General features: G+C 33.2%; 1 protein-coding gene across 2 annotated transcripts; it reads right to left on the reverse strand.

Annotated features, from left to right (window-relative positions):
- Positions 1–10,308: 10,308 nt before the first annotated feature.
- On the reverse strand, positions 10,309–14,953 carry LOC116138930. 2 transcript variants are annotated; one of them, XM_031424615.1, is made up of 5 exons: positions 14,849–14,953; positions 12,774–12,908; positions 12,166–12,687; positions 11,541–11,907; positions 10,309–11,008 (listed from the first exon to the last, which is right to left on the reverse strand). In XM_031424615.1, the coding sequence occupies exons 2-4, from the start codon at positions 12,901–12,903 to the stop codon at positions 11,843–11,845; spliced, it is 717 nt and encodes a 238-aa protein (XP_031280475.1). In that variant the 5' UTR covers positions 12,904–12,908; positions 14,849–14,953; the 3' UTR covers positions 10,309–11,008; positions 11,541–11,842. The 2 variants fall into 2 exon arrangements, with proteins under 2 accessions (XP_031280475.1, XP_031280476.1); XM_031424616.1 differs by having other exon boundaries at positions 11,302–11,907.
- Between the last annotated feature and the right edge of the window lie 437 nt (positions 14,954–15,390).

The raw sequence follows: 15,390 nt of genomic DNA on the forward strand, positions 1-15,390 counted from the left end.
AACTTTACATCTCAAACAAAAATTAAAATTTTTCATTAGACTTTTGTCAAAAGCCAAATAGACTCCGGAAATTAAATTAACCCACAATATTTAAACAATAAAAAAAAAAATTGAAAACCCCCTCATGTAAACAGCTAGAATAGCTCAAAACTTTGATGTTTCAACATCTCTTCATCCCAAACAAAACATTCAATTTCTTCCACTCCAGAACCCCAAAAAATTCAGAACTTCAAAAATCAAAAACCATCTCAGAAACGAAACACAACCCACTTAACAAAAACAAAATGCAACAACTAGAACGACAACAAAATCGAAAACTCATAGAAACAAAGAGAGATCAACGTACACAAGCAAAAGAAGAAAAAGAAAAGAACCTGGTGAATGAAAACCCAAGAATTGATTTTGATTGCGGATTGGATTTTGATGTGGATTTGAAGAGGATGATAGGAGAAGAGAAGACGGAGATCCAAAAGAGTAAAAAAGAACGAACCCTAAAACCAGTAGATACAACAGCGATTGTACTTACGGGAGGGATGAAGTCAGGATTTGAAGAGGAAGATAAGAGAATTGAAAGATGAAGATGCGTGGAGAAGAGATGAAGTCAAGTTCCGCATTTCGGAAATTCGGGCAACAACGATTAAGATGAAGATGCATGGGGAAAAGATATGAAATTTGGGTTGTGCGTTTGGGAAATTTGGGGAAAAAGCTAGGGCAAAGATGCGTGGAGAAGAGATATGAAATTGACAAAAATGCTTGCTTTATATAGGTTAGGGTATTCTGTAAATAACTTAAAAAAGTAAGGGTTCTAATTAGTTATTTAATTTTGAAATATAATTCTATTTTGCAAATAAGTCAATTTGTAACTAAAAATTTAGTCAGTAAAGAATTAGTGTTAGTTGCCTATAATTTAGGTCTGCGGGAACAAATAATTTAGGGGGAATATGAATTTTTTAACTTAAATTGGCAACTAAATCAAATTTAGTTGCTGTATATACTTTGGGGCCCTTGTAATTACTGTCCAAATATGGGATATTTTGGTAATTTCATTTTCTATAACTCATCATAATAGTTACTAATAAATCCCTAATTATTTGCAACTAATTTAGCAACTAAGGGGTAGTTGCAAAAAATTGTTTTTTGTAACAAAAAATGTAGATGCAAATTATCAAATTTTGGAGGGAAAAATCACTCGGAAAAAATTGCAACTAAATTTATTTGTCATTAAAACAACTGGTTCTGTGACTAACAAAATAGTCGCAAAAATTAAATTTAGATGCCAAATGTTAGAACATGTGGGCCCCAAAATTTTAATCCTCTTTGCTCGACTAATATCAATTTAGTTGGTAAATGTAGCCTTTTTGCAACTAATTCTGGTTAGTTGCTAAAAAATTGGTTACAAAATGTCAGTTTTCTTGTAGTGACACTGCGATAATGATCGTGCACTTGAGAGAAAGTAGAATTTGTTCATCAAGTTTTTGGAGCCTTTGTTTGGATTTGACTTAAGTTATTTAGTTTTCTTGATAACGTGTGCTTTGATTTTGTTATTTATTTATTTATTTTTTTTTTTTTTTGAGTTCTTTAATTTTAATTGTATTATTTTTTATTTGGGTTATTTTTTTTTCTTTGGTGTATTAGTTTTTGAATGCAAGGTTGCTGATCATTTGATAAAGAATTTTTTCCTTACGTTGATAGAATAGATTTGATTGATAGAAAGAGGACGAAACCAGAGATTCCTGAAAATTCATTAGATTCAAGCTTAGAACCAAAGATAATGATTGAATTATCTCATCCGATGAAAGAATATGCACGTCCTACTATAAGAACACCATCATCTTGCATAGTTTTGAATGATGTAGCAAGGAACTACCAGCTGAAGAACATTCACTTTTAGATGTTACCTTCATTTCATGGCATAGCCACAGAGGACCCATTAACTTTTATTTGTGATTTTACTCAACTATTCAAACTTTCCCTTTGTAGAGTTTGACAGAAGATCAGTTGTGGATGCATTGTTTTCCTTACACATTGAAAGATGCAACTAAGAGATGGTTCATGTCTTTGACCCCAACTTCACTTACCATGTGGGATGCAGTTTACAACAATTTCATAGGTAAATTCTATTCTCATGCTAAGACTGCTAAACAACGAGGTAAGATTGCTACCTATACTTAGATAGAAGGTGAGTTGCTCCGTGAGGCTTGGGAATGTTTTAAATTGTTTTTAGTTCAATGTCCACATCATAGATATCCTTTGGAATTGCTTAATCAATTTTTTTATGATGGATTGACAAAGGCTTGCCAAGGCATACTTGATAATGTGCAGATGGTGCTATAGGAGAAAAGATTGCACAAGAGACATATGAGCTATATGAGATCTTGGAGCAAATTTGCAACAAAAAAGTGTTAAGAGGAAGATCTAAAGGAATTTATGAAGTGAACAAGAACTCTAAGCTGACAATGCATGTTTCAGAATTGACCAAGCAAAAGAAGACTATGTGTAATATGATGATAGGACAAGGACAAGGCAAAAGTAACTCTACAGAGGTGTCTGCTATTTGTGGTAATAATGGTCAAACAATTAACATTTGTCCTTCTTGTGAGTAGACTTGGCAAAACAGGTGGGTGGGCCGGGTACGGGTTGGGTCATCACAGGTACGGGCCTAATACGAGTTGAAGTATACGGGTCCAAAATATTGGACCTATACCCTACCCTATGTGGGTACAGGTGGACCCATGGGTACTGCTTTTTTCTCTCTCCAGGTCTTAGTTTTTTCATTTCACCCCTAATAGTTTTCAATTATGACAGTTACACCCCCAAAATTCCTGCAGTTTTAATTTTTTATATTTATACCCCCTAAATCAACTACTCTAAATTCAATTCAATTCAGAATATAAACAAATAGGAATCAAAATAAACAAATAACACATAAACAAACAATAACATATAATACAAAAATACAAATACCAACCAAAATAAACAAATACATAATCACTAATACACAATTACACATAAACAAACAAAATAAGTCAATAAATTATAAATACCAACTAAAATAAACAAATACATAATCCAATATTCAACAAAAAACATTCTTAGGGCAGCAAATGTTCATCCCACAGTGGGGGTGATAAAGTCTCCTGATTCCACAGTCCCGAGATTAGTTAATGGCACATCAAGATCATCATCCAAATCATTATTCACCTCATCATTTACAAAACAATGACCAACTACAAATATTAATAAATGTAAATAATAAAATATTTGAAATATTATGTTAACAAGTTACTTGTAAACTCATATCCATATAGCCAAGTTCGAGTGCATATCAAAGATTCTGCATTTTTTGGTCGAAGTGAGCTTCGACATTTATTGAGCACTTTACTGCCAATACTAAAGGCGGACTCTGAGGCAACGGATGTTATTGGAATTGCCATGATATCACGAGCCATCATGGCAAGTATCAGATAACGATCACAATTGTTCTTTCAATGATCGAGGATATCCAAATTCTGATATTTGACGTGATCAAATCTCATCTCTTCCAAATAAAGATCTAATTCGGATTTCTTAGTGGAAATGAAAACACTCTCATAGTTGTTAAAATCCTGCATCATTTAAACAGTTAAGTGTCAAAAGTTAAAATTAAACAATAAACAATACTTTATTTATCATCAGAATATAAAAACTACAAAGTATAGTGACTTACAGAAGAATGATCTACATGCCTATTAGAAGTAGAACCACTCGCAGGAGAAACAACTGAAGGTGAGGCAGGAACTTCTTTAGAACATTTAGCCTCGTAAGCTTGAAAACGCTTTTGCAAGTTATTCTTAACAATCTCCAACTTCCGTGTGGCAGTAGTTGAATCATAAACTTTGTTGAAAGCATACTCCACAAACTGAAACTTGAGAGGTGAGTCAAGAATAGTTGCAATTGTCAACATAAAACTATAAGAATCCCAATATTTTGTAAATTTTGGGATCATTTGTTCCGCCATGCTCCTAACAACTTCATCCTCATTCATCCTCTCTTCAACTAAACGCAATTGAATTTCCCACACACATTTCAGGTACAAGTTTGCTGTAGGATATTTAGAACCCGAGAATAAAGTCGTAATATCATAAAATGGTTCCAAGAACTTGCATATCCTTGCCCCCTTATCCCATTCGTCATCTGATGGACAAAATTTGTAATTGAGATCTATTGTTGATAAAGCCACAAACACAGAACAAAATATTAATGTTGTTTCAAGCATTAAAAATGTCGAATTCCATCTAGTGGAAACATCCAATCTCAACCCCATTGAGCTTTTCACTCCCATTTGTACAGCAAGTTCTCCAAACTTGATTCTCCTAGCCTTAGTTGCTTTAATATATTTCACACTATCTCGAATCTTATTTAAAGCAAAAATAGTAGCTTTTAACCCTTCTTGAACAATAAGATTCAAGATATGTGCAGAACATCGCACATGGAAAAATTCACCTCTGCATAACAAAGCATTCTGCACACAACGCTGGTTCCTCAAGATATTCTCCATCCTATCATTACTACTTGCATTATTCAAAGTAATTGAGAAAACTTGCTTTTCAATTCCCCACTCTTGCAAGAAATTTATAATATTATCTGCCAAAACAACCCCTGAGTATGGAGGAGGAATATGGCAAAAGTTCAGTATTTTACTTTGTAACTCCCAATCCTCATCGATATAATGAGCTATCAAAGAAATATATCCCTTAGTTGTACCAGAAGTCCAAACATCAGAAGTTAAGCATATTCTACTAGTAAGCCTCCTTAATTCAAGCTTAGTTTTTTTCTTCATCCTTTCATATATTTTTAGGCAATCCACCTTAGCGGTGTTCCTAGAATAATGCATAAGCGCCTTACACATATAAGAAAAGACTCTCATAGTTCCTTGATTCTCCACATATGAATATGGATAGTTATGTTGAATAATTGATAAGGCAATATATTCACGATAAGTCTCTTGACTAATCTTTCTACTTTGCAATCTATGATCATGATCAATCAATAACTGCCCTACATCATGGTTGGCACGTTTTGGACAATTTCCCATATGACGCTTCAAATTTTTAGTCCCATGTGTGGCACTACCATATGCATAAGATTTATTGCATGCCTTACACCTAGCCTTCTCATTCTTATTCTCATCAACATATGTCTCAAAAATAATTCCAAACTTCTGATGTTATACGTATATTTCTAGAACTAGTTGTAGGAATACTAGAATTAGAAGGAGGTGGCATTAACCTAGAAGCATCGTCACTTGCTCTCACGTTAACCATATCTGTATCTATAGTTTCAGAATCCGCCATGTCAATGCTTGAGACTATATATATATATAGGTGATGTTACAATAATATTAATATATTAGGTCTCTCACACACACTCAAAGGATAATACAATAAAATAAAGGAGACCATGACTAGAATAAAATTATCAAACCCTTTCAAGTTATGTGAGAAAAACAATGCATAAACAATGAGATAAGTTATTTAGTCCAATTGAACAATTGTGTAGCAGTGGGTTCAAAACTAAGGCAACATGCTCCACTTTCAAGCTTAATGAACTTGACCTACTGTTCATAAACACCAGCTTGTTCGCTGAAACAAACAGTGGTGTACACATTGGAATCCAACATGAGATGCAACTGTTTGACTATATATATAATAAAGTAGAGTCCTCCAAACCTGGGCGGCAAAGATAAATTTTTGATACTTTTTCCCTTGGAAGTATTTGTTTTAATAACTGACCAATTGAATCCATGCCAGAAATTTGTAACAAGAGTATCAAAGAATATTAAAGTTATATCCACAATGTAATTCATGTTTCAGGTTCTCAAACAGACCTTCACCAGTAAAAATCTGAGTCGACCTTGCATTGAAGAGAAGAGTTAGGGGACAACTATCTTTACTTTGATTTGCCTGTAATACATAAATCAGTATTGTTCTATAATAATCAAACCAGAGATTAAGGGTTGTTATGAAGATTAACAGAAAGGACTAGCTCTTGCAAAAGGGTTGAAATATCCAATTGTTTTGCAAAGCTTAATTAAATCCATTACTCTCCTAGTCAATTGGTTAGCCCCATCTCCCACTTTCTGGTATATGTAGTTTAGCTCTTTTTTAACTACTATATTTTTTACTCTACTTGTATGGAAAAATCTTGTATCCAAGTCTTCGATAAATTCGTCTCACCAGCCCCCATTTAAACTATATGCGCATATTCTACTACTTAATTGCAAATTAACACACTTATAGTAGACTTTCAGCAATAAAAAGATGATTTCTAACAAAAAGAGATAATTGTTGTCATGGAAACTACGATTTGTCTTGAGGATGAAGCTTCTAATGACTAAAAAGAGAGTGACAACCGTCTCTCTGAAGTGCAATTTTTCTTACCACATGTAAAGAAACTATCAAACCCTTTCAAGTTCATGTAAAGAAAGGATTGCATTAAAAATTAGCAGATGCATTTCAGTTAACAAGGACTGGTATAAAACTAGAAATTCCTTCAAGTTTTATCATAGATTATACATTAATATTTTCATTACTTGTATAAAGGATTTCAGTGAATTAGGACTGGTATAATCTGGTTTATACATAGTCAAATAAGTAATTTATTAATCTAGTTTCTTGTTTGGGTTAAGATTAAAACAAGTCTTGTTTGGGTTAAGATTATAGAGCCTATGACACTAGCTATCAACAACAAAATGCAATTAAAAGAAAAACTGCTCAGTAAAAACACGATGAAATGGAAGTCCAGCACACAACTTCCAGATAATTTCACATCAAAATATGTGCTTCCGCAGCATCTAAATGCCTAAAAAATGTAATCTCATTAGTAATGCAAAAACAACAGAACAGCTAAATACTCAAATTTCATAAAAAATTAGGGCTACAAGAACAGAATCTCAAAGACCATTGAAACAGAGCACCATTGTGAAAGCCACCATTCCGAGATGCTTATAAAAAATATGTTAATATAATGCCCTGGTTAACCACACAAAGACCTTAGGGGCCACACCCACATGCTACATGTAACAATGTTAAGCAAAATATTGTGCAGCAAGCATAAAAGTCAAGAGCTGCAGTAATAAAATATCTTGAAGCAAAATATTTAAGGTAACATTAAGAAAAACAAATCTTGAAACCTAACTCACCGATTTGCGACTGCAATGGTGGGGAGGGGAGCTGCGAGTCTTGCGACAGAGAGAGACAGGAGATGACCAGCTAACGCCCGACGACGACATAGAGAGGAGATGACGAGCCGATGAGGATGAGTGAGGGCGATCGGTGACCGTAGGTTTGGGAATGGGATCACAATTCACGGATAAGAGATTGAGAGTTGAGAGAATGAATGAGTCAGGTGAGGTTAACTGATGACTGATGAGTGAACAGAGTGATGAGAGAATGAATGAGTCAGGTGAGGATCAGTGATGACAGATTCAGAGGTGAGAGCGAGAGAGAAAGTTATTTTGTTTTAGAGTTAGGGACTTAGGGTTACTGAGTTAGGGACTTAGGGTTACTGAGTTAGGGATTTCAGATTTGCAAAAAAGGGGTACCTGTGGGCACCCGCGGGTTTACCCATATAACCCATTAATAATACGGGTCAGGCCAAGTACAGGTTGAAAAAAAACGGGTCCAACATATTAAACCCATACCCTATGTTTTTTTCCTTGGGTACGGGTGGACTCGCGGGTCTGGACCTGTTTTGCCAGGTCTACTTGTGAGAGTTTTCCAGATCTGTAGAGCAAGCAAATGTGATGAATTCCTACAATCAAAGGCCTAACAACCCTTTTTCCAATACTTATAGTTCTATTGTTGCTCTACCTAAGCCTTATGTTCCACTTGTGCTGTTTCCAAGTCAATTAAATAAAAGAAAATGGGATAAGTCCTTTTCTAGCATTTTTGATATATTGTCCAAAGTTAATGTTAACTTACCTTTGCTTGATGTGATTAGGAACATGCCTGCATATGCAAAGTTTTTCAAAGACTTGAATACACAGAAATTTAGGTATGAGCCTAATGAGAAAGTAATGATTTCTGAGACAGTAAGTGCAGTGCTTCAATGCAAATTGCCACCCAAGTTGAAGGTGTTAGAGTATGTGCCCAAGAGTCAATCCTATTTTGTAAATTGACTCTTTTTAATCATGTTTTATTATCAATAAAGGCATTTATCTATATCATGTTATTTAACACTTCGATATTTTTCTGAACAAGTGCTCTAGCCTTTGAGTTAGTGATGAACTCTTTTTCAAGTATAAGCCAAATTTCATAAGAGAATTGACACTTCAATATTTGTCTACATGCTCTCAGAAATTGAAGCAAGTAATAAGCTAACTAAGAACTTATCAATTCGTTTCCATAGAGTATAAACTGGATTAATTTTTTCCTTAATAAGATCATCATCATCTTTATCACTAGGATTATCTCATTTGTAAGCTATATATGGAGTTGGACAAGGAACCAACTTGTTAGACGATCATCAAGTTCATCATGGGCTCCAACTACTGAAAGAACTTAAGAGCGCTAGAAACGATAAATCTCTCTGGTAAGCTATTGATTAATAGTCTGAAGAAGAGAGGAAACAACAAATGTTAGAAAATTAAGTGAGTTGTGTATCATCGTATCAAAATTCATTGATGATTTAGAGCTTTCAGACTTTTTTCACATTGACGTGAGTCAAATTAGCTCTAATACCATGTAAAACTTAGGGTTCGAACAGAGGAATTTGAGAGGAAAATTAAAGGGAAGATGGTTATTGGATTTCAGTAGATTCAACAACAACTAAGCTTAATGTACAATAACTGTTTTACGACAACTAAACATAAGCTAAAACTACATCACTTTGCTTTGGACTAAAACGACATCACTTTGGCTTGATTACTCTTGATACAAAAACGACTACATTTTGAGTTACAGAGTGAAGTAGCTACTGAAGGTTTTCTTAATAGCATGAAGTTTATATTAATCGAAAAAAAGAACCATACACTAATTTAGAAGATATAATGACTTTTATCCTTCAAGTTTTATAATTCAATGAAAACAATATTACAATTATATGATAGTAAAGAAAAAAAAAATGCAAATGAAATACCATACTTTCACGTCATGCTCTATGAGAGATGAAATTATTTTCTAAGAGAGATAAAGTAAGATTGAGAAATCTATACATATAAATCATAATTTTCTTGGATAATGGATATATTTTGATTACTTACGCGTATGCCTTCTCTAAACTTCTGATCACTATGAAAAGAAAGTGATATTAATTTGTTACAAATTTTGACCTAAAGAAAATAATAACAATTAATATAAAATTAATGTAAGTTTTTATTTGTGAAATTATGAAATGTGTGAACATTATTTGGATATATATGTACTTTCGACAGTTAAGCACAATGTGATCCTCGTTTTATCATTTACGCATGTGCAGACATTTCTAGTATATGTGTAAACATTTGATTAACCTTTTCTCTTTGTACACGCGTCATTATCAAAGATATTTTATATCTTAATTTGCCTTATGAAACTTGTACAAAAAGTCTCTTTAAAGGTGTCACTCTATTTTTAGAGTGGTACAAGAAAGTTGGTAAAAGGTTTTTACATGTGTACGATTGAGATTTGTTTTTGCAAGGATATAAGATGGGTCATCTTCTTCCTTGCAAACTAACCTGGTTTTTGCCTTCTTTTTGCTCTGAATTTTTCTGAGTATTCTTGCCCAGGTTCATATTGGTTGTTGACTCTATTGACAATCATATTATCTTTGATTGAGTTATGGGACGATGTTCCATTGATTGAAAGCTTGAAGAGAATCAAGTTCTGGAGCGAAACGAAGAGTTCCGCCATTGAAGATCATGTGGAGCTTGAACTGACCAAGCCGTGTCTTGGGTGGAAGCTTTCTGTAGCAGAGCACTGAAGGGATCAGAGAGTGGCGTTAGAGTCGTTTAGAACAGGGAGTGTTCTTTCATTGTAGTACTTAACACCCAACTCTAGATTTGCTTGTAATTGCATTTGTTATAGTGGATTGGCTTCTTTTGACGGGTCCCATGGATGTAGGCTAAAATGATTTTTAGCCAAACTGTGTGAATCTATGTGTGCTTTACTTTTATGCTCATGGTTGGTTGTCTATTTTGTTGAGTTTATGAATATTGAGCAAAAACGTTAAATACCCATTGAAACCCATTCCGCTGTGCATTAAAAGAGTTCATATACTCTTTCAGTTAATGTAACAGATAATGCAATCTGTAATAAACAACAAATAAATATTTTTATCGCTGACCGGAGAACTCCATTTTGGGTAATACAGTTTCATTAATACATCAGATGAAATTACAGGTCGACAGTTGGAAATGACATATACAACTTTATTTCTGTTTCCTAACATTATACTGGCTTGGAAAAAACCGAAAATGGAATGATGAGGATAATATATCTCTCAAAAGACCATATTGGGAAAAACCAAACACTAATAACGATAGAAATACAAAAATAGTACCTAAAATAGGGACTAACATTGACTTATAGTGATTATAAGCCATGTAAAAGCTTGAAATAAATTCTAACAACATGGTTTCTATAGATGTGAATAGCGCTAATAGTCCTATCAACAACTTAATCGGTAATGATTTGAAAAAATCATTTTGTGCATAACGGGATGTAAGAATAGACAAAAACATTAGGATTGAAATCGAGGAGGAGGATAACGCAATTATATCTGCTATAACAAAAATATGGAACACAACATTACCTCGATGGGTAGATGTTCCTTCCAAATTATTGTTACCTCTTGGTACAGTGAAAGCCGCTTAAAAAACCACAGTAGCAATGATTGTTGCAACAAGCATGCATTGACTAGCTGTGTTCCTCATCTACTTTTCTCCATCTTTCCGTAAGCCTGCATGTGTACTAGTGAAGAGCTCTCGAGGTGTTTTGCCTTCTGAATTCTTCAATCCTCTAAATGAAGGCAATGCAAGCTTTTCAACATCCTACATCATTAATATGAATCATTAGTTTTACACAAAGAAGTTGGTAGCTTAATTTTTGAATTATAAATTCATTACTGTTGGAATTCAACTCTATTTTTAGTATTAATTTTATTTAAAAAGTCAAATTATAATCATAACATATATATTTCAATTTAAACTATAATCAAGAGTCATCAATAATTTGCATTTTCTCGAAGTAAAGGTATATAAATAATTTGTACTTTTTCAAAGTAGAGGTATTTAATAATGATATTTAAATAATAAGACACTAAAGAAACTCTAGAAATATTTACCTTAAGAATGCGTAACACCTGGCACTATGCTTAATGGTCTTGGATTTGGATATTTTGTAGCTAGATGTAATAAACTATTTTCGTTGCTGTCTGGATAGGATGCTATCAACTGTTTGTTGAAACCTATCTGATCTATTAACTTAAATAAATCATCATGGCGATACATAATTGCAATGTGATGGTCTGTTCATTATCATCTTTGAGATGCACCAAATCAAGATAAAGTTCGATGAGTTTACCCAAGAATTTGAAGTTCCCTAATTGAGCTGCTTTGAACAATAAATCACGATGCTCTTTTAAGTAATCCCAAACTTGGTCACGCTTTGCCTCGAATATTTTCTCCCAAAGGCATTTGACTAACGCTAGAGCTTGATTTAATGAACTTGTTTTGTCACTTTCACTCTTTTGGCCTGTTATCTATAATATTTTCTCCCAAAAACATTTGACAGACTCTTTACTTCTGTTATTTTGGTCCAACAGATGAAAGGGCGCTAAAGCCAACCGATGCAAGGGTGTCAAACGATCCATGCCATGCTTGTATTCATTCAGTCACAGCCAATTCATTTTCATTAGCATCTTCACCTTCTAGCAATTCCCTTGCAAGATCTGAAGAGGGGGAAAAAAAAAAAAAAAAAAAGGAGAGAGAGAGAGAGAGAGTGAGAGATTACTTTGATTCATTTACCAAAAATTTAGAAGTTAACTAAATTCCGTCCATCATTATAAGTAATTTGTGCATATAGTTATTTTAGGGAAACAGATATTAATTCTATGATGAACTTATGATGTTATGCATTCTATATAATAGATTAAAATAAAAAATTTAAGATTAAAATCAAGCAAGAAAAGAAATACGTGAATACTCACCGTACAAAGAAGTATCGATGCTATCAAAAAATAATTGTTTTTTGTCAGCTAATGTCAGTGTTCCTCTATCATACTGCCGGTATAAATATAACGCCATTTGCCTTTCTCCAAACATAGCAGCCAGATTTAATGGAGTCAAATTACCGCCACCTCGGATTGTCAACAGGTCTGGGTCTTTATTCAACATTTTCTCAGCCATAGCAGCAAGACAGAAGGCAGTGTTCCCTTTTACGTTTTGCAACTTGAGGTCATCTGGTGCTATCTTATCAATCATCTTCTCTACAAAGTCAGTTTGATTTGCTCCTGCTGCTACATGGAAAATAGTTTCGTGTTTCTCTGTTATTGCAACATTGAATGGACTTGGTGTTGAAGCGGAGCTTGATGAACAAGACGCACTTAATGAGCTTGATGAAGAATCACTGAGCAGAGGATTAAATAGCTGACCATTAACTGCATCAATATTTCCCTCTAGTGCAGCGTTAAGAAGATCCAAACGTAATTTCTCCTTTTCTCGGTTCCGATCTTCAAAATAAAAAAATAAATTGGATGAATATTACATATGAAATTAAAATATGTATACTTGTTTCTTGTTTTGAGAGAGAGCTAACCAGTCAACAAATGAAGGGAAGGTAACCACTGAATATTTTGTTCACATCGTTCCAGATTTTGCTGCTGCTGATTAATATTTATTGGAACTTCCGTTGATTCATGATTTGAATTCCCACTTCCAGGGTCCATGTCTCCTGAATAAACGGGATCGATTTATTTTTGTCATAAGATATGCTACGAATACACATATGATGATATAATATTCATTGGTTAGCTGAAGTGCCTCTCCCTTGAATTCTAATTATTTGTACCATGCATTTTTATATTCTAAACAGTGCGAATCCTTATAAACGTAAACTAAAGCAAACCTTATAAGTTCGACACGAATACATAAATTTCAATACATACTTACATATAAACTAATTTAAAAAAGTATTGTCATGTAAAAAGCTGTGCAATTTTTATCGCTTGAGGAACTAAGAATTCTTAGAATAGTAATAATTTAATTAATAATTAATACTAAAATTTATTACCCATTAAAATTAACTAAATAAAAAAGTTAATAAAAATATGATTAAAATTATTCATTTTTAAGAAAATACCTTTTAAGAGAGGAGCACCTTTTCATTTTCTCATTTTCATAATACTATTTTTAGACAAACATATTGAATACTGAAAAACGAATTTACAAACAAATAAACTCTTAAAAGACAAAATTACAAGTATTCTTATCAACTTAATTTTATAAAGTTAATTCATTCATTGATGAGTTGATGACCAAATATATATCTGTGTGTGTGTGTTTAAGTAAACCTAATCATCTCCTTCTCATTTTTTTTTTTTTTTTTGATTTTTCTCTGACGTCTTTCTTCTTTCTTGTTTATTTTTCTCTCTTCTTCTTTTTTTTATTTTCCTTCTCTGCCGCCCCTCTTTTCCTTTCTTTTTCTTCTCTTTCCTTTTTTCTCCTTGGCCACCTCTCTTGTCGTTCTCCTTTCTTTTGTTCTCTTTTCTTCTTTCTTCTCTTTCTTTCTTTTTCTCCTCCTTCTCCTTCTCAATCCCTTCACTCCTCCAAGATCCAATCTGAGGAAGACCACATCTTGCCACTCTCTGGCCGCCTCTTGCCTAGATCGTGCCAGTACGATCCAGTGAAGCAGTGGCCAGATCATGGTTGCCCGATCTGTTCACCACTACACTTCCACAAACTTTTTTTTATATATTTTGCATATTTATTTTTTCAGTCAAGAGCTCAATAGATTTTATAAATTATAAGTTTGTGTGTTAAATTTTTGGAGAGTTTGAATTATAAATTTTCTTGATTTGGTAAGTATATTTTGGTGAGGAAGATTTTGTTTTGGATGAGAATAAAATTCTAACAAAAGAAAGAGGAAATTTTAGGGTGAATTTGAAAATTTTGATGGGGTTAAAAACAATATTTTTATAAATTAAGGAAAATTTTATAAATTTTATTTCATATATGTAAATTTAAATATTTTAGGCCAGATTATTATATTTTGGTTAAAGGGTAATAAGGTCATTTCAATAAAACGGTTATTAACAGAGTGAGGGTTTCTTAATCAGGACAATAATTTGAGGTGTTAGATTTTTTGGATGGCCGAGATTCGTTCATATTAAAATTAGTTACCATACAAAATTCATGGGAGAGAGAAGGTGAGAGAGACGAGGAGAGAGAAAGTGAAAGAGATAAGGTGAGAGAAATTTTGTAGAACTGTATATCAAATTTAAAATCTTGGTGATAAAAATTCTATATATAACATCTGTTATTAAATCTACACCATTTGTTCTTACATCATCTTAGACTAATATTAGATATAAAAATAGGACTCAACACCATAAGTTGGTATTATCCATGAAGACAGTTGATACAAACTAGCTAGAGATTGATTACGAATAGAATAACAGTTCTGCATACAAACTGACTTGACTCAAAGTGAATGGATGCATATAATAACTAAACTCAATAAATAAATTACAACAATAAATGAATTACACCATATTTGTTTCTACGCAACAACTAAAATTATATATTTAATTCGCACATTGAATATATATATATATCTGCATACATTATTTGTACATACAATGATAATGATTCTGAAAAACTGATGGGAGATACCTCAAGTGAAAGGTTGATTGCAGGCAAAAATATCTGAAGGGCGCTGGTTGGCAGATGAATTTCGGAAGACTGACCTTGACTACAATGCAGTACTTTGCACAAAACTTGCATACTATGTCTCATATATACAATGCAAATATGTTTAAAAAGGATTAAATGCTCAGTGCAAGACCACAAAGGTTCAGAGATTCTTTGTTTTTCACACCTTTTATCACCTAATGTAATTAAATAAAACCCCTTTTTAGTGGTAATGCGGTGGTTGGAATGGCCATAATGAACCGACAAATCATACCTATATCTCTTTGGTGATTAGGAATAAAGTGAAGAACATTAATTAACTAAGATTTATAAATTAAACCCATCTTCAGTGGTAATAAAATGATAAAGGATGCAACTTTAGTAAAGCAAATGCCGTGTATTGCCTTGGAATTCGTCTGGTCTTTAGACGCACTATCATGATATTTTATATCCTTTGTTTTAAGCTTTTTCAGATTTATTTATTCATGTAATTATAGTCCTCATCAGTGTCGATATAAGTTGAC

This window comes from Pistacia vera, unplaced genomic scaffold (assembly GCF_008641045.1).
Source record: "Pistacia vera cultivar Batoury unplaced genomic scaffold, PisVer_v2 Contig344, whole genome shotgun sequence".
Lineage (NCBI taxonomy): Eukaryota > Viridiplantae > Streptophyta > Magnoliopsida > Sapindales > Anacardiaceae > Pistacia > Pistacia vera.